This window comes from Sardina pilchardus, chromosome 6 (assembly GCF_963854185.1).
Source record: "Sardina pilchardus chromosome 6, fSarPil1.1, whole genome shotgun sequence".
NCBI classification, from domain to species: Eukaryota; Metazoa; Chordata; class Actinopteri; order Clupeiformes; family Clupeidae; genus Sardina; species Sardina pilchardus.
Window position 1 is genome coordinate 9124538 of NC_084999.1, and position 19731 is coordinate 9144268.

Below are 19731 nucleotides of genomic sequence, written 5' to 3' on the forward strand. Positions count from 1 at the left end.
TCACTGACTCCTACCAAGTATCAGAACATGCGTCAAACATTAGCCACGTCTCCATGGACACACATCCGATTAGAAACGGAATAACTGCGCAGTTGGAATAGAATCTCATATAAACCACCCAATAAAAATACAATGATCTGATGAGAGTTCTGATCGGAATGAAAGAGGTGGGGTGTAGTCCATTCCTATTTCGACTGAACAGCCACGTATACGGTCAATCGTATTGCCTGCTATATCTTCTCAAGGAAAACTCTATTCCTTTTCAAGTTTTAAAAAAAAATGATCAAAAGTCAATGATTCCAAAGTGCTTGAGAGCACCTGACCGGAATAGAACGTCCTCCATGTAAATAGACGGCACACATTCTTCAATTGGAAAGGTTTAATTGGAATGACAAAAAACAGTTCTTTTCAGCGGCCACCACAATTGGGTTTTCCCATCTCGCAAAGTAATAGTACCATAAAAGCATACTTAACTCATAAACTCAAATTGAATTAATGTTACAGCTTCACTGCCACAGCAAAATCTGAGGAAGGAAATGTATTAAACAAGCCCATAAACACTGTTACGCTGCAAGCCACTGAACGCATTAATTACTGTCAAGTGGTCCCACAAAAACTCAAACACTCACTTCTGCAACTATCAATCTACACAATGTTTGCTTTAATGTTTTTTTTTTTCCAGATGTTTACATGTGGGATAAAAAAAAAGAAAAGAAAGAAAAAAACGTCTGATTAGATTTGAAAGGTAGCCCAGATGGAAATACAGGATTTGGGGGTTTTGACAACCAAAGTCATGCACACTCTGATCATCTGTAGTAAACACTGTGGTCCTCGGGCACAGGAGAATGAGATGGGGGTGGGTGGGTGGGTGGGGGGGGGGCTATTGACAATCAAACAAACAGTTCAGACCAGACTAACACATGGAGTCAGGCCCTAGCATCGTCTGCCGCTCCGGCCGCAGAGAGCCGAGCGCATCCGATACCTCTTCTCGGATTTCTCTGAATCGTCTCCATGAAGCCGCCAGCGGCAGCCATTTCCCGGAGCCTCGGTGAAAAGAGCCCTCGCTCTTCAGCAGCCTGTTTGGCTGCCGTTTGACTTTCACAGGGCCCGGCTCGCGCTAGTGGCAAGTTATTACCGCTCCCCCCCCCCCCCCGAGCGAGACGTTATATATGGCCACTGTCAGGCTGCGCCGATGGTGGCCCAGATCGGGGGAGGTGAGACCTGTCAGGGGCCGAGGTGCGTTACGGGCACGTTGATGCGAGCGTTTGCCAACGTTTTGAAGAAACAGTGAGCTGATGCTGGTGAGAGATTTCCACCCAGTGTTTGTTTGTCCCCCCCCCTGTCGCCATGGAGACAATGGAATATGTGCGTCCACTGTACCATAATGTGTGTGAGCGGCACGGCCAGGTTTAAAATGGCAATTACAGCTTTTGTTTTTTGCCATTTACGATTTTTAAGTTTCTTTTTCCTTAGTGTGTGTGTGTGTGTGTGTGTGTGTGTGTGTGTGTGTGTGTGTGTGTGTGTGTGTGTGTGTGTGTGTACGTGAACTGAGGCTCTAGTATACATGTTAAACCACGAGAGTATGTATGATGTAAACACACTCGTGTGTATGAACATGTGCTGTGTAGGGGGTGTGTACGGTGAGGTCTAGACATCTATGGAAACAGTTTAGGTCATCACACTTAGAAACATCTGTGAATAGTTGTTGCTGCATGAAATATAGTGGTCTAACATTACAAAAGGTAAGCGCAGGCCATTATTGATTGTGTATCTAAGCCAGTATGTGTACAGTATGTGTGTGTGTGTGTCAGGGGCAGGGGGGGGGGTGTCTATGTGCAACAATCCCTGAGAGAAAGAGAGAGCGTTAATGTTTTTCATGCTGATTGAAAAGCAAACTCGGGTTCCTGCCAGAGCAGCCGAGACGGAGGGAAACGTGGCTACGGTGGTTGGGAACATCTTAAACGCACTAAGCGGCAACACGTCGCAAAACTTTAAAAAAGCCAGTGGGGAATATAAGCTAACGAGCAGAAGAAGCCACAGAGAGAGCCCTGCCCGGAGTCGGAAAGCTGAGCGGGGAGGAGGATGTGTGTGTGTGTATGTGTGTGTGTGTGTGTGTGTGTGAGAGGGACAGGCGCGGCAGAGGGTCTCCGAAGCAGCGGAAGCCCCTTTAATTGGAACACAGAGTGGTAGTGGCGGGGGGCTCAGGGGTGACCTCATCCCCCACGCCTGTGCACTCTGCTGGGGGACCCAGGCAGGCGCCGCTTCCCCGGGTGGCTGTTAAAAGGGCCGCGCGACACTGCCACTCCGGATTCCTGTGGCACTTGCCCCCCCCCTTCTCTGACACCAGTGTTTATAAACAACTTTGTTGCTACACAATCTGTCTCTCCAGATCCACTCAGTCAAAGCTTCCCGCCCCCGCCTCAGCCCTCCACGAGTCGCGTTCGCCTCAGTGGGCCAGTCACAGTGAACGGAATGCGCCCCCTTATGGAAAGAACACCGAGGCGCAAAACAAAAATGGGTTTGGCTGATGGTAGCTAGGCCATAAAACGGCAACGTTTGAAGTTAAAGCCTTCAGGTTTTCCAGGTGGAATGATTTTGCCATGGCGGCTTAGGAGGTAGGCAGAAAGGTGTGAGCAGAGGTCACGCAGCTCTTTACATGCTCTCTTACTCACAGAAGAACTCGCTGAAGAAGTCATTGATAGGTACCAGATTGAGTCGTCCACGCCACGGACATCTCCATCCCTGTGCAACCCATTCGCAGTCAAGACAACTAAATTCCTTTTTTTGGCGATTTCCATAGTTACTTTTTTCCATTCATTCCTGCATATGCCTTCATCTGACTTACATCCACAACAATATGATACATGCCATCAGTTGTGTACTTATAATATATAGCTTGTTTTGTATAACCCCTGGCCCAGGCTAGCTCCATAGTCTCCATAGGCCTGAGAAGCAGATGTACAACTGAAAAACTCCTCTTTGTGTCAATAGCTTTGCTTGTCAAGAGAACGCCATGGCACCTAAAGTCCACACGGCCGTCTGTCAACAGAACCACACACATTTGGGTCAGCCGAAACCAGACACCGACGGGACCAAGCGGCGGCTGGAATCCAAGCAGGCCCTGGGGTGACGGTGGGGCTCTGTGGAGACAGCGAAGGGTGGAGGTGGGGTGCGTGTGTGTGCATGAGTGTGTGTGTGTGTGTGTGTGTGGGTGGGTGTGGGGTGTGAGGGAGTGCTGTGTTTAGTCTGTGTGTTAAGTTTGTCACTGTGGGGTTTGTTCTGGCATGGTGCCCTGAATGTGTCGGGGCCCCGATAGGACGGGGGTCAAGTGTAGCTGCGCCGCGGGGTGAAGAGTTTCTGCGCTGTTCATCAAGCCAGTGTCAGGTTCCCCTCTTGGAAGCCCACACACACACACACACACACACACACACACACACACACACACACACACAAATACAGACATACAGACAGACAGACACACATACATGCACACACAGTCAGACACACATACAGTACACACAGTTCCTCAAACATTCACACACACACACACACACACACACAAACATAAGGAGACACTCAGGCACAGGCGGGCTCATGCTATATACATGTCTTATTTTAAAACACTCAGGGCTGTGTTGCCCAAATATCCACTGAAGTTTGCATGCTAACAAGGAAGAGTCGCTCGAGTCCTCCCTCATAACTCCTCACAGGTGACACAAGTGAGTCACTGTAGCTAAAACAGCAAGGTAAAGCCAGGGCGCCATCCCGGGAATAAGACCACACTGTCAGAAAGGTTGTATTACAGAGGCTAAAACAATGACAGCTAATTTACAGGGGAACTATGCAGGTTTGTTTAGCTTAATTTATCTCAACTGAACAGCTTCGGAGTCAATGGAATGGTTACATGTCTTTTTTTGGGTTGAATGGTGGCCGCTTCGCTTCCACTTACAGCAGCATCTGTGAGCGGAAAAAAAGACCCTTCCAACTTAAGGCCGGTGGGCCAGTGCACTGACAAGCAGACTCCTTGCTCCTCGTGTTCATGAAAAGGCAGACTGACGAATTGAAGAGGTGTTGTAAAATATACACACGATAAAGCTGCAGGGGAAGCTCTACAGATAAACCGGCAAGCGTAAAACGAGAAAACAGCGAAGAAATCACCAAACCTGCATATAATAGTTTATCCCTTTAAGTGTACGAGGAAGAAAGCATGGGTATCCTGCGGTTAGCGTGAACAAGTAGCTCAGTAGTAAGTGCATGAGTTAATGTCACTGTCTAGTTCACCAGCTAGTTAGATCAAGAACTTGAGTGTGTGAGGGCCTACAGGAGTCTGTTGTTCTGGGGTGCGTTTCCCAAAACCATAGTTGCTAATCTGTTAGCAATTTAGTTGGTTGGCAATGGGAAATTATATTGCAACCAACAAAGTTGCTAACTCAGATAGCAACTATGGTTTTGGGACACGGACACCTGGTGATGATAAAAGGGGCAAACTCAAGAGCAGTGTTGTCTACACGAAAGCCTCTCCCAGCTTCACCAAACTGTTTGAAGGAGAAGAGGTAGCGGTGCACAGATGTGGCAATACCAGGCCCCAAATCTGCTTTGGATGGGGAGCATAACATAATTTTGCCTACTAGCCATCAGCTAGTCAGGCTTAGCTGTATAGACTACAGCTCCGTCAAGTGCACGCATAAAGTAAGGTGCCAGATGTCCGAGACCAAAACCGGGAACATAATCCCAAAAAAAGGGACATTTTCAGTTTGACTATCAATCTGATTGAAATACATACAAGCTTTATCTTCAAAAAACGGGGACATACAGTAGGTAGTTTTTCTGTATGTCCCCGTTATTCTGTACAACCGGGGACGTCTGGTCATCCTAGCATAAAGGCACCGTCATGTACAGAGTCGCTCACTTCCTGCCAATGGCGCACACGGCAAGTCTGAGCCGCTTTGCTTTCTCAGAGCAGATGTCTGCAGCTGCAGGTAAGCAGAGCGCACACTGCCCGCGGGTCTCCCATCATCTCCACCGCTGGGGAAATTCAGTTTATGGTGGTGGTCTGTGTCTGTATGTGTGTGTGTCTGTGTCTGTGTGTGTGTGTGTGTGTGTGTGTGTGTGTGTGTGTGTGTGTGTGTGTGTGTGTGTGTGTGTGTGTGTGTGTGTGTGTGTGTGCGTGCGTGCGTCATAGACATGATGTCAGAACTCTAACACACTCTTTGGACTGTAATTTAGATCTGAGGCTTGAGCTGGCTGCCTCTCCTCCTCCTCCTCCCCCTCCTCCTCCCTCTCCTCCTCCTCCTCCTCCTCCTCCTCCAGTAAGGCTCTTCCAGCTGCCCTCTCTCATATGTGGGCAGCTTCTGCCTGGACAGGCCTGTGGTGGAGGTTGCCGTCTGGAATACCCCACCACAGGACACCTGCACTCCCATATAGCTACAGCTACAACACACACAAGCCACACTACACTGCACCGCAACGCAACACACTGCTCTACTATAAAGACCTGGAGAGGTACAGTAGGCAGGGCTGGGGAGAACTGGATAGAACTGGATCAAACCAAATTTGGATCCGGCGAAGCATTTGCGTGGTCAGCTTTCCACTTCATTCATTCTTCCAAATAAAATGAGTTTAGGGATTATACATGCAGGGTAACTGGCTAACCACTCATTTCATGAACCAATTTGTTTTTTCCTGTTGGATCACAACACAAATTCCATTTAATTAACTGTAGCTTTCAATAGCTGGACGAACTGTTACAGATATGGAAAAACCAAATGGTGCTACTTACTCTGGTCTATAGATTGGCAGCCAGTAAACTAAGCGGCCACCCATTACTAAATGATGGGCTGCAAAGTTTAAGAGGTCAGTGAAGATGTCACTCAGGCGATACTCCAAGGTCACCGGCACATGGCTCTCCCCACCGCTGAGGAGCAAACACACACAGGCGCAATCACTGAGCGATGACACACACACACACACACACACACACACACTGGTGCCACAAACGTTTAGCTATAACAAAAATGCTGATCTCAGCCTAATTATGTAGGACACTACTTTACAAAAGCAAGATGTTGAGTAGCGCTGAATGTTCCAGTAGCTGTTAGAGCAGAAATGAGAGCATCACATCCTTCCAGTGATGGTGCCGCTGTGGCTGGATTTAAAAAGAATAGCTATGGCGCCCTCTGCTGTTTGAGGTAAAACAAACATGTCATGAGAGGCTTATGGAGGCCCATTTTATATGAACAAAGCAAGACAAGATGAGAAACTCACTAGTCCTCTGGAGGCCTGATTATATCCTTATGGGAGCCTGTTCTCCGTGTGGACTCCCGGACACCGTAGGGAGCTGACAGAAGAAAACAGAGAAGAGAGATGAAGAGATGATCATAGAGGAAATAAAATATTAATGATTCTTCTTTTGGGCTACTCATTAACAAAACGAATGGAACTACAGCAGTGGCGGATCTCCTGGGAAAACATAACAGAAACCATTATATATATAAAAAAAAAAACTTCAGAGGACAAAAATCAGGTGGGGGGTGGAGAAGCTAAGGAGAGAGAAGTCCGCCAGAAAATGCTCCTCAGTTTTTTTTTATGGTAAATCACCACGTAACGTTTCGGGCCCTAGCTCTATATCGGACATGATGGGTGGAGAAACTAAAGCTATCCTCATGACGTACGGTCTGTGATGATGGCATCGAATAGGTTCACGCTCCTCCAAATGGGTTTGGATGCATCCGAGACCAGCACGTCCACATACTGCCTCTCTGTCCCGTACTGGCGAAGGTTGGCCCGGATGTTCTCATCTGGACCCCTCCACTTCTGGTTCCTCCGGCTGGATTTGCCTACATTCAGGTTAATCACCACACATTATAGGAATAGAGATGAGGGCTTGCCCAGTTACACTTAATACAATAGGTTTCTTGGTGTTTTGAGCCCCCAAGGTTGTCTTCAAGGCAGTGCTGCCTGGAAGGCACTAGGGTTAGGCATGGGTTAAGTTTAGGGTTAAGGTTAGGATTAGGTGCCTTTAAGTCGACGGTGGCAGCGCTGCCTGGAAGACGACGTAGGGGGCTCAAAAGACCATCGAACATAGAATAGACATGAGGGACAACATATTTTAGGAACGGATCTGAGGGCCGACACATTCTAGGAGTAGATATGGCTGATTTCACTCAATAGATATTGAACTTGTGAAGACAAGACACATATTGAATGAACACATACCTTTTCCGTGGATAGTGTTGTAATCAATGTCTGTCCCACAGACGTAAGCCCCAAATTGGGAACATGCTACCAACAGGCTTCCTGGAAGAGGGAGCAACAAACGGGATCAGCCGAAAACACCAATAAATATTTCTTGAGACAACCATTTACGTTTGGCTGACAGACCGTATCTGAGGCAGTACACAAAAGATCTTCCCTTGGCAAGGAAGCATAATTTGTATGCACTTATCTGCAAGTTATCTTAGGTAAGTGAGCCAGATCGCCATAAACATAAATACATAATGGTTTTAAAACAACTTAGTGTTTATATAGAAAACGTGGTTATCCATTTGTTTAACATGCGGTTGGTCAGCCCTTGAAATTTATTAGATTAAGCTGGGTGTAGTTGAAAATAGCTGGCTTAAATCGGGTTGGAAAAAATAAATAAATAAAAGACTCAAGTGCACCTTAAATACGTAAACTCGTGCGCAGGCCACCACACACGCAAGCACACAATTTCATCTTTTGGCAGATGCTTCCCTAAAGAGTACTAGCAGTTCACGCAGTATGTTTCAGCAGCAGGTACCGATGTGAGAGTGTGAATCCATCACATGTTGTTTTGGCTCCAGGGAGGCCCATAGCTATACAAACGGACGGCGTATCCACAGCTCTCTACTGCAGGGTCATAAATGATCCCATCTGGCCAGCAGATCTCACACGATCCATACGTTTGATGGCATACGTTCATGATAAGGGCCTGCCAACTGGACTGAATGCACAGCACGCTACAAACACACCTAGATTCACCTCAGCTTTTTACAATGCATAACATGACTGATGATGAAGAGACAGGTGGGCAGATGGCTAGATAAACAGACAGCTTTATTGGCCTCTTCTGGAAATCAGTGTTTGGCTTCATGATGGCTACATATTAAGACACAGGCAACAAAACAGCTTTGCTTCACAAAGTTAAACAATTACATAAATAATGTATCAAAAATATGGCTCAAGAAATAATAAAAAAAAGGACTACATTTCTTTTGTAGTTCTGGAACATTATGCGTGCCTTAAGGCTTAAGGAAAGGAGCTGGTGTAATTCACTGAAGATGGGTTGAAAGGGGTCTCAGGATTTTAGGAGGCTTTTGGCCTGTGAAAAAGTATCCAACAAGGAACTCAGGCAGGAGACTTTGGAAAGCTATTAAGAAAAAAAGGGCTTCTCTAATGAGCTCCATATCTAGCATATAAATCAGGTGTGTTCAATCAATGAAGCTCACGATGGCCCTGAGTTTAGCAGTAATGTCTCCATGTCATAAGGAGAGAGAAGCTTTCCTTTAGGCTGGGTGAACCCTGCCTGACCTGCCGGCGAATTTGGATTTCGCCCGGCAGCTCATTTGTAAATCCAGAGTTCATGCGAGAGCACAATTTGAATTTGCTCAGCGAGTCACTCAAGCTGCACCAATCACATCGGTGTATCTGATGTAGGCGGGCCAGAGGCGAGCTAAACCGATAACGACAGCTCAGGCTGGAAACCTGCACATCTATCTACCCTGCTTCCTGTCCACAACCTTTGGCTCCAATCACAAACTAGCTTATCCAATAGATTCACCAGATCGTTGGTCTGATTGGTTGAAGGATTATCCAAGCGTATGGAGTCATTTGAACGATGCCAATAGAGCTTGACAGTCCCGCCCCTCCTCCGAGAGCACGCCTCTTGTGCAGTAGAAATAAAGTGCAGACTCCTCATCCTAATGTTCATTCTTAAAAGATTGACCTTAGTATGGTGATAGCCGGACTAGCTTTTCTTCAGCTCAGACGTATTAAATGTCTCCAGTGAGTATTAGTAGGCTATATTTCTTCCCTCTGTGTCCAATATACAATTTTGCTAGTATACAGGCTAATGTGCAAATGACTGCATTTTTGCAAGCTCCAAATAATGTACAGTATGTATGGAGCGATTGCTTGCCGAAATGACCTTGAAGTATGGCATCCAAACTTAAATTGAATTTAAATAGTTGTATAATCTCTCTTCTAACTATTTGATCTTAGTCCACTCTCTTACAGTTACAGTAAGTGCTTTTTAATTTGGAAATATTAGGGGCATGAGGAGTAGGTGGAAAAATGCAAGCGCACAGCAGTGCGCACAAGAAAGTTATCACCACTTATTCTAAAACATAGACTACAAAACACTAAACGACCACATCAATTAGGCAACATTATATCCAATCATGGTTTTCAATACCCTGCAAATCCAGAGTTCATGCAGGAGCACAATTTGAATTTGCTCAGCGAGTCACTCAAGCTGCACCAATCACATCGGTGTATCTGATGTAGGCGGGCCAGAGGCGAGCTAAACAGATAACGACAGCACTGCAACATCGAAGTCCAGAATCAGTCAGTAAATATTGGTTGCTGTTTCATCCAATTGCATCGAGGTCCGGAATACATCAGTAAACATTGGTCGTAGTGTTATCATAAATATTTGGTCACAAAAAAAAAGTTACAAGAAAACAAAAAAGTCAGAAACCCTCTTGAAGGAGTAGGTAGTAGTACATGTGTTACTCTCTGTCAGAAGATCACTAGCATCAACCTCAACAGCACTGGACATGTGCATGAGGTCAGACTCAGAGCCACACAGAGAGCCATGGCCATTTTGGCAAACACTAACCAGAACCACCCACTCCATCAGCAGGAGGCTAAGCAGGCCAGGTCTAATAGTTTCAAAAAGAGTAGTTGTATTGACATCCCACCTTTTGGCAGGTGCAGGACAAATGGAACTCTCTTCAATAAAATAATGCAAAGTCTGCAACACCGCATTGAGCTCCAATTTATTGTTAAAAAAACAAGCAACGTTTCGACCCTAGTGGGTGTTTTTATGACAGGGGCATGTCTACCACCTCTTCGGTCATTCTTAACTGAAGAGACCAGACTACATGCAGATGAGAGTTGTAGTAGAGAACTACGTTTTGAACACACACATTACATTCATACACCACACCCGGGCAACTCTTGGCATTCCCCACACCACTCCTATTCTCTCTCCCACTCGCTTCTTGCCACTCTTCACTACTGAAGAGTGGCAAGAGTGCCCCTAATACCATCCCCTCTATAGCGAGTTTGTGCTTCTACCCTCAGGTAGAAGGTATAGAGTTCCCACCCACAGGACTAAACGTTATCAACTTTCCTTTGTATGTAATGCAATTAACATGCTGAATTTGCACAAATGATGTCACTATTGCACTTTATGCTCCTTTTGCACACTGTACTTGGACTATTGCTCATCTTGGCCTCTCCGTGGAGTGATCTTGCACTGTGTCTTATTTTATGTACTGGTCCTTGTCTATCTGTGTTGTAATGTTGTCTTCATTGTTATTTATTAGCTTGTATTTTGCGTCATTTGTTATGTGTCAACACCTGGCTACAACTTAATTTCCCCCTGTGGGATAATAAAATTGACTTGACTTGACTACTGTCCTATCTCAATAAAGGTTTAATGTGTGGTCATGGACATTCTCTCTCACCTGTTCCAACGAAGGGGTCACAGACAAGGTCATGCTTTTTGACACTGGCGTGGTTGGCCATTATGAAAGATAGCCCTGCATCCATACTGGTGTTCCCAATGAAGTGCCTCTTCTTCACACTGTGAGAGCGGATTAGGTCTCTTTGGCCATCTGCAATCTGAGAATAAACAACCAGTCAACAACCATGCACTTACATCATGGCACTTTCATTACGCTAGTTTTGTAAAGATGTATGTGACACTTTGTTACAGTATACGACTCGATGTTACAGTATATGATACAAATCTATAAAGCAAAATCGGATGAATGACATCAAACATTTGCAGTAAAAATCAAGCAAAGCACACACATCAAATCTCTAAAATCTGGGGGTGCTGGACAAACTGGATATGAAATGAATGGAAGATTTGGGCTAACGCCCGAAACGTCACAATATAAAAGCATTTATCAGGAGCTGATGGTGTAGCCGACTTTTTTTCTTCGATTCATCAAACATTTGTAGCTCATCAGTTAAATCTTGTGGAAGCATTTACACAGGGTCTACACACACACACACACACACACACACACACACACACACACACACACACACACACACACACACACACACACACACACACACACACACACACACACACACACACACACACACACACACACACACACACACACACACACACACACACACACACACACACACACACACACACACACAGGCCCTAAATAAAGCGGTGGTGAGTCAATAACTGATGACACTCACCCATCTGCCAAAGTACACATACAAAGGCTCTTCAGGGATGTTGTTGGGGTCGGTGCCATAGTCCTCTAGCAAGCAAAACACGTGATCTGCGTCCTTCAGGTTTACTTTCCCTTTAAAAGGAAGGAAGTCCAATGCCTGACGGTAAAAGATTTTTTTACAAATCTGATAACACTGTAATCAAACAAGACTGAACAGTTAAAAACCCTGTATGACAGATAGATACGATTATCCTTAGGAAAATTCTTCCTCTGCGTTTGACACATTTGTAGTTAGAGAACACTGACACACACAGACACACAGACACAGACACAGATACAGACACAGACACAGACACAGACACACACACTATACAGTACGAACACACAGCGTAGTTTGACTATTGAGAACACACAAACACCCAGAGCAGTGGGTGGGCACTGTCAATCACTTAGGGCTAGTCAGATGACAAAAATCACAAACCAGTAAGTACAAGCGTAAGTAAATATAATGTAGCCTACCATAGCAACAACATTTCTACCACACTCACTACATTGGTGTTCTCGCTTTTGGAGGTGTCAGTGTGAAAGCCGCCTTAATACTCTTACATACTTACATCAATTTTCTTTATTCTGTCATTCATGATTAATGTTTTGTTGAAAGTGTAAACATTAATTTTGTAAGTTGATTTTTCTTGAAGAAAGGGCAACTGTAGGGAATGACAAAAACGAACGTCAGAACACAACAAATCAGCAAACATGTATTTGTAGGCTAGCCTAACTGGCTGTTGCATTTACACACCATGCTATCTGCTGGATACTTTAGGAGTGATGATTTCAGTTCGTCGGTCGTTCCTCCGTGACCCCATAATTCAAAAGCTGATCTATTACACAAACAAAAATGAGCAATGTAATAGCATCAGTGTCTGTCGACTGGTTAAAGTATTTATGGTTGGAAAGGTAGAACAGACTGACATATTAAACACAGTATGTATTCCACTTACTTAGCACACACAGTTCTTCCCATTATGTGTCGTATGTCATCCTCACATAAGCCGTTCAATCGCCAGAAGGGAGACTAACCATACAAAATAAAACAAAGACAAACAACACAGAATGTGATATTGTAACATGATTGATAGGCTACATAACATTTCCTTTGCTTGAAGTGAGCCATAGCCATAGCCTAGGCTATTTTAAATCAATAAGAATATTACCAAGCCGACCTTCTCTTTAAAGTTCTCTGATGGGTCGAACGGCTTCCCAAGAATAGACAACAGCGACTTTATCTCCTGAAAATGTTAAAAGAGATTAGAAAAAGGAGCTGACATTTTATAATAGCACATCTGGCATAGCTACAACATTACACGCATCAGAAAGCGTAATTTGTAGCATCACGAATGTACCCAAAACACTATTATACAACATTGACTTATCACATAAGAGTGAAAGACTACAAATAAAATCAATATTTATCATACCGGTAATCTAAAATCAACATTGTCGTGGGCTAAATGTAATAAATATTGTCGGCATGTTCGACTACAGTGCAGCGCCATGTTGGAGCGTGACTGTAAATATCGCCTAAGAGAAACTTCCCTCTATAAAAAAAGGTTCCTAGGCTATTTATTCCCATAATAAACCACACGTCTCCAAAATGTTTTTGAAAAAACATAGCCTATCGATATACAATATCCTAATCTCATATCTTTCAGACGATTGAATGGAGACAACATGTAGAGTAAAACAGAGTAAAACTAAAGTTATGAAAGTATTGCAGAAAATAAAGTATTTTATTTTTAACAAGTGGCCGGCATCATCGCCTAAATATAGGCTATCCCTTAAGCTGATTTACATGAAAACCTTGCCAGTCACGGCAGAGGCAAGGATTGGATCCACTTTACTTCTGTGGCCATTATCCATATGTTGTGATTGGCTCACTGGGGAGTCGCTCTCTTTCCCCCGATGACAGAGGCTATCCGCTTCAACACTTTGGTTATGCTACAGAGAGAGTTACACAGCTCAGCAGCAATGGTAGGCTATGCATTGCAAGACATCCAGTAGCTGGCTAGGAAGTTATTGGAAAACCAAACACCAAAAAGGTAGGCCTTACTTTTATTGTACAAATGCATTCATAACCTACATAAAGTGTAGATTTAATTTAATTTAATTGATACGTGTAGCCTAGGCCTATACTCAAGTGCATGCATCAGGAGTTATGAATAATAGATGTATGATAAGGTCTACACAACACATATGAATGTACTTGGCTTACTCTGCAACCCTTTGATAAAATTGTATCCGGCCACTGTTGGGCTTCTTCACATTCCTTTGCCTTTTATGCACAAAATCCAACAGCATAACAGAAGGCTACAGCCCAAGTGCACTGTGGTTATTTATAGTTTCGAGTGAGGTTATAAAAGCATAACATAGGTTGCTGCAATACGAGGCTAAGTCTTTTTTTTATATTCTTCAATAAGAAACATTACTCCAAAACTATCAGGTAATGAATAGGCATGGCGATGGTTGTTGTGCGACAGCTTTCAAGGACGCACTGGCGCAGAAGCATTTGGTAGCATTTGGTTGATTGCGCAGTAAACACTGATTACAGAACTTTCTCCGTTTTCCTCTACACAGAAATGTGAGCAAACGTGAACGAATGATGATGATGTGTGGTCTCTGTAAGATGCACAGCTGAGGAAGCGGCACCATGGAAACAAATGATGCATCTGTGCAATATGACGATAGAGCCGATGCTTGCGTGGTCTCCGTCAAGGGCTTAACTGAGAACTGGCAAAAGTGGTCTGCCGAACACCAGCAATACCAAAAACACAACCCTTTCAGCAATGACACAGCTACCGTCACCGTCCAACTTCACCGTGGTCAAGAGGGCTATGGAAAACCGCCGGAGGGCTCCAAGACAGAGCAAAGAGGCAAAGACGCTCAGTCTCACATTTGCAGAGAGGTGGAGGAACTGAGTTCAGTGATCAAGGAAATTGGCCTCCCCCGTGAAGAGGACGGGAAGATTACGGTGGAGTTTGGAACGCTGTTTGAGCATTATGTTACCATCTCTAACAAATTAGTTGGCGTCCTGCTGCGCGCACGGAAACAAGGGCTGGTCCACTTCGAAGGAGAGATGCTTTGGCAGGGACGTGATGACCGCGTAATCATTACACTACTCTAATGAACACGATTGCCTGAAGCTGTCAAAAAGCACAACCTATTCTGATATAAGAGATTACAGGTTTACATCTCATGGATGAAAGTGATATAATTATATAATAGGTCAGGTACAGCACAGACTGTAGCAAACGTGTGGAATAATGCAATGCTTAAGAAAATGTTCTGCTGTAAAATTCCTTAAAGTATTAAAACAACAGAACAAGCTATGTATGACAAATATGGTGCTTAAGAAAAGTGTCCTGTGGGAAAATTCCAGAATAATCTTGAGAACTCTTTCACATATTGCCAACATCACAGTAGTAGGGAAAATAAATGTAAGTCTTTAGAAGTTGTCATTCTCGTTTGACTGTTTTGAAATGTATTCATAAACATTTCTGCAATATATCAGTTTCCATTGTACTGACTCTATGGGCTCACTGCATTGCCAAATTTCACACTGCATTCAGTTGTGCAATATTAGCAGATACTAAACCGTAGGAGCGTATTCTCAGGCTGGATATAAATGGTCTCATTCTCTGTCAAGCTGTCTGATTAAAAGGAACTTGTTAGAGGAATATGTTTTGATTATTATGTTACTACTTGGTGTGCATGGTTAAAATGAGAATACTTTTTAATTAACACATGCGTCCATTGTGTACAAAGGAAAACAAACTCTTACAGGCTTATAATGCATAGAATATTATTTAACATCCCTCTAAACACGTTCAGCAATTCTGCTGTTATAGTAATTACAATAAATATTAGATTAGATACATCTTCACATTTCTCCTTCGTGCAAAAATCACAATTCAAGATGGACATATTTTTAAGCAGCTTAATGTATAGGAATCATCTTCAGTAGCAGAACTATCAAGCATAACTAGAATGACTGACTGGCCAGTGTTTGGACAGCTGCTGCTGATGGCATCCTTGCCATTCGTACAGGGAAAGTGTGTTTTCTAAAATAAATCATAATTGATTGTTTTTGTTCTGCTCATACACTCATTCAATTACAATGGCCATGTCCATGATCCTTCTAAAACATCAGTGCTATTGTAATACTGAGGTTTTATGTAATGTTTTTCAGTAGTTTCATGGGCAATAAATTACAATATAAAAGGAAAAAGAGAGTGTCTGCTATAACTCATTGGCTTGAGTAAAAAACAAACAAACAAAAAAAAACAAGTGATATGATTGGTTCAGATGAGTTATCTTGAGGCACTTGCATAACTCACACCTGCTTTCGTTGACTCAATTAGGAAGTGTTTGGGAAACACTACAGTCAGTTTGTTCATCAGTTTCAGATGACCACATCCAGCAGCAGCACCAAGCCTTCCTTTTCAGTTGACCTAGCCTAAGGAATTCAGTCTCTGGATCAGCTGGTCTGCCTACGGAAGACAAAGGGAGACAGGGTTACACAAGGGCTGTTTCTATGGAAACATTGTTGACATCATACTGCTCTGGCTATGTGAGTACAATGACATAATGCATTAGCACAACTTGGAACAGTAGTCTCAAGCAATTATAACGTGTTGACGGCAAATGATTAGGAGTGTAATTGCCCATATGCACGTACCAGCCTGATTTTCCAGACTCACAACTCTGTCAAATCATTCATATGAGACTAGTGGTTTTGTCATTAATGATGATGGATAGCCGTTTATTCATTAGCTCTAACTATGCTAACTATGTCGAACAATAGCGACATAAACATGGCTAGTCCAGCCAGTGGTCCGCATCAACTGTCTGACCGCCACGCAGGGAATCTCACAGCTCTCCATTGTCTATGCTGATTCTGATGACAACATGGTTTGTTTGAATGGCACCTTTTTACGCCCTCTGCCAGTCAGGGAAACATGCAACAGCAGTTAAGAACAATCAATGTTTCTATTCCAGTCACTGCAGCCACTGCCACACACACACACACACACACACACACACACACACACACACATCTGTGCCAACATCCAGCTCAGTGACTGTCAAAGACAGCGACCAGCAACACTTTTATTTTGAAGCTTCAGGCTTCAGGACATTTTTATCCTGATAGGCACCACAGCAGCTCAGGAGTGAGGAGCGGACAACACAAACGCCGTGAATCCCACACCCAGGCAGTAAACATATTGATAAAAATACTAAAATATAGGCTAGATCTGTAGACTCAATAAGAAAATGGGAAAATGTCTGCCGAATTTGGATTTTGTCCGGCAGCTCAGGCTGGAAACATGCACCTCTATCTCCCCTTCTTCCTGTCCACAACCTTAGGACTATCCAAGTGTATTGAGTCATTTGAACTCTTGTGCAGTAGAAATAAAGCGCAGACTCCCCAAACTAATGTTCAATCATAAATTGAACTGAGCTTAGCTTAGTGAGCTAAGTGAGCTTAAAATGACTGAGCTTAGTATGGTGATAGCCAGATAACCAAAGTCTATGCAGTGCTGGAACTGACAGCATGATTTAAATAGGAACTGCACGGCTTTGTACTTTTCTAGTTGTTTCTGTGTGTACGATACTGTAGATAAGACTGGATAAAACCATTTGCTAAGTATGACTGTAAATTGCTCTGCAAGTTAACTAAGATCGCTTCAACATCAGCATTTTCATCTTTAGATGTTATCTTTAGTCTCAAACCAGGAAACAATTTAAGTATTTCCTTCAATAAAGGTAGGCCTACTCACTGTTATGAACCAATAAGAATCCAGACGGTAGAAGATTCTGGACATGAAGCCCATCTGGCTAATCGGGGCCAGCACATGCAGATGCAGATGTGTGACAGAACAAAATGGAGGCCAGTGGAATCCAAACCTGAAAAGTATGACAAGTTAGAAACATTTGTTCTACTGAGAGATCCAAAAAGGCTTTTAGGACTGTCGGTATTTGACTATAGCCTACCTCACATCACTGAGGTCTGTGACGTTGTTCCTCTGGAGTATCTCCTTTCCTGTCTCAACCATCTTTTCAACTGATCATAAAGATGAGATTCACAACAATCAAATATTAGCACCATGTGTAAAAAAATGTTACCCTTATGAAAATAAATGGCTTTGACACTGATGTCATAGGGTCACAGACATTGGACAACCTTCACATTATTTGAATATTCGAAAAGTTGAATATCAGGGAAGTAGCCATACTTACTAAGTGAAACGTGCTCTTTGCCAAGTGATTTGCAATTCCCTACATGTCTGGTAGGCACGACCAGGTAGTGATGAGGTGCTCCGGGTTTGATGTCTCTAAAACACGATATCTCCTCGTCCTGTATTTAAGGCAGAGTACAGGTGTATCAAAAGGTAGCCTACATCGCAGCGTAATACATTTCACTACTTGTCATGATATGACTACTCTGCAATCAATTTAACATCAACTAGCCTAATAATGTTAGCTGCACTGCACTGAATACAGAAGTGTTAGGACAGTTAATATACAGGTGCTGCTTAAACAATATTGTGTTACTTACCGAGTGCAGAAGCTCGGTACCCATTTCCTTGTTAACGACTTTACAAAATATACACTTTTTGTCATAGCCATCGTTTGGAGAACTGCTACCTTTGTCGACATTTGTTGCACTTGGATCAGGGGTACCTTCATTTGTTGCCATCTTGGAAACGCCTTGTTATCGATATTTCTTCTGCACTGAACACTTTGCCCCACTATACTCACAGCGCCCTCCTTCGGCGTGGTGGCAGTCAAGATTCACCCTCAGGATAAAACTGGACAAAAATGCATATCATGTAGGCTAAATCAAAACGGTAGAAAAGTAATTATAGTTACACAGTAGGCCTACTTAAAACAACGACAGCGAGCAGAGTCGGTATTTCTTGAGAATTTTCCTCAAACGAGAAGGCTTGTAGTGTGCATGGGGGCAATGGAGATGGTGAGCACACGTGGCTTAAAACCTACACCTACATGACATGTGCATTTCCCCAACCTAATTTTCCACAATGTTGCATAAATGTCATGCAAGTAACATTCATGTAGACATGCAGTGTATGTAATCAAATAGCAATGATAGTAGCTCCCTAAATTGACAATGTTGGTATTATGGTAGCCTGTAGCTTATTTGATGTAGGCCTAGCCTAGGCAGACATGCATGCACAATTCAAACCCATCCACCCCTATGGTCTGTTTTTTATCCTCTCCTTCTTAATGAAGGCCACTCTGTGTTCATTGTCTATTAAAAAAAATTATTAGGCGATATTTATTTATCATCTATGAGGGAATGCTTTTTGCAAAGATCATCATCACACACACAGCCTAACAGGCCTAGTTCTTTCCAGTGTCACATTAGGCTTATTACTCATTAACCATAGGCCTACAGATGGTGCTTGGAATGTTCAAGTCATGTAGGCTATAATTTAAGAACAACTTAATTGTTAATATTATTAGACATGGTTGTTAGCTTTGTTTGAGCATTTACTTTTTGGGGGTTACTACAGTGGCAGTTCAAGGCGAATTTGGATTTTGCCTGGCACTCATGCTGGAAACCTGCGCATCTATTTCCCCAACTTATGTCCTCAACCTTTGGGCCCATTGATCACGCCTCTTGTTTTGTGTAGTAGAAGTAAAAGTGCAGACTCCCCATACTAATGTTCAATCTTAAAAGATTGATCTTAGTATGGTGATAGCCAAACTACTTAAAGGTGTGAAAACTGTAAGAAAAAATATACTCGTCATTTTCGTTCAGACAGGGCCTCAGTCGGGGTGGGGGGGGGGGGGGGGATTGTTTGTAGCCTACAGTGTAGTGGCACTGCAGTTTTGTCTGTGCAGTGTGGTAGCACTGGGTTTGTGTGGTAGGGTCAGTGGGATGAAAGTTGCTAGGGCCACCAGAGAGATAGTTTGGAAGTCCGATTCACAGTGGAGGGTTAAGTGAAAACAGTTCATGTTGGTGTCTGTTGGCTATCTTGAATCCATTAAAAAATCACATTAAAAAGGAGTCTGTTGAATTTACTGTATGCTAATTTAAATGGCAGGTCTGGTTGTGCAGAAGTGATTTGCAGATTTGTTGTTACTGGCAATGACAAAGCAAAGTTTCTGATATTTATGCCAGCACAGCTTGGAGCCTGATGTTTAGTTATTATGGTCTTCTGTAGTTACATTATGCATTCTTATTCAGTGAGCACTT

The 19731-nt window shown here is 43.4% G+C and overlaps 3 protein-coding genes across 5 annotated transcripts in view; 1 reads left to right on the forward strand and 2 right to left on the reverse strand.

Annotated features, from left to right (window-relative positions):
- trmt11 (tRNA methyltransferase 11 homolog) overlaps positions 1-13035 on the reverse strand; it is a 17771-nt gene extending 4736 nt beyond the window's left edge. Inside the window, exons 1-11 of one of the 2 annotated variants that reach the window (XM_062538343.1) lie at positions 12929-13035; positions 12674-12739; positions 12452-12525; positions 12250-12331; positions 12065-12157; positions 11473-11607; positions 10713-10869; positions 7216-7296; positions 6672-6836; positions 6265-6337; positions 5780-5914 (exon numbers count right to left, since the gene is read on the reverse strand). In XM_062538343.1, the coding sequence (XP_062394327.1) occupies positions 5780-5914; positions 6265-6337; positions 6672-6836; positions 7216-7296; positions 10713-10869; positions 11473-11607; positions 12065-12157; positions 12250-12331; positions 12452-12525; positions 12674-12739; positions 12929-13006 (1139 nt within the window). In that variant the 5' untranslated portion in view covers positions 13007-13035. Of the gene's footprint in view, positions 1-5779; positions 5915-6264; positions 6338-6671; positions 6837-7215; positions 7297-10712; positions 10870-11472; positions 11608-12064; positions 12158-12249; positions 12332-12451; positions 12526-12664; positions 12740-12928 lie in introns of both variants that reach the window. The other variant, XM_062538342.1, reaches the window with a different exon arrangement.
- Positions 11572-15171, forward strand: si:dkey-29b11.3 (actin-binding Rho-activating protein-like). 2 transcript variants are annotated; one of them, XM_062538370.1, is made up of 2 exons: positions 11572-11613; positions 14085-15171. In XM_062538370.1, the coding sequence occupies exon 2, from the start codon at positions 14158-14160 to the stop codon at positions 14629-14631; it is 474 nt and encodes a 157-aa protein (XP_062394354.1). In that variant the 5' UTR covers positions 11572-11613; positions 14085-14157; the 3' UTR covers positions 14632-15171. The 2 variants fall into 2 exon arrangements, with proteins under 2 accessions (XP_062394354.1, XP_062394353.1); XM_062538369.1 differs by lacking the exon at positions 11572-11613 and adding an exon at positions 13430-13549.
- A 51-nt stretch (positions 15172-15222) lies between these two features.
- hint3 (histidine triad nucleotide binding protein 3) lies at positions 15223-18288 on the reverse strand. The gene is made up of 5 exons (XM_062538368.1): positions 18067-18288; positions 17748-17865; positions 17502-17571; positions 17288-17414; positions 15223-15997 (listed from the first exon to the last, which is right to left on the reverse strand). The coding sequence occupies exons 1-5, from the start codon at positions 18205-18207 to the stop codon at positions 15959-15961; spliced, it is 495 nt and encodes a 164-aa protein (XP_062394352.1). The 5' UTR covers positions 18208-18288; the 3' UTR covers positions 15223-15958.
- Between the last annotated feature and the right edge of the window lie 1443 nt (positions 18289-19731).

Coding starts and splice junctions, on each gene's coding strand:
- si:dkey-29b11.3 (XM_062538370.1), top strand. CDS start 14,158: ATGGAAACAAATGATGCATCTGTGCAATATGACGATAGAGCCGATGCT.
- hint3 (XM_062538368.1), bottom strand. CDS start 18,207: ATGGCAACAAATGAAGGTACCCCTGATCCAAGTGCAACAAATGTCGAC. Junction 17,415..17,501: donor ACAGACCTCAGTGATGTGAG/GTAGGCTATAGT, acceptor CATACTTTTCAG/GTTTGGATTCCACTGGCCTC. Junction 15,998..17,287: donor ATTCTTATTGGTTCATAACA/GTGAGTAGGCCT, acceptor TGTCTTCCGTAG/GCAGACCAGCTGATCCAGAG.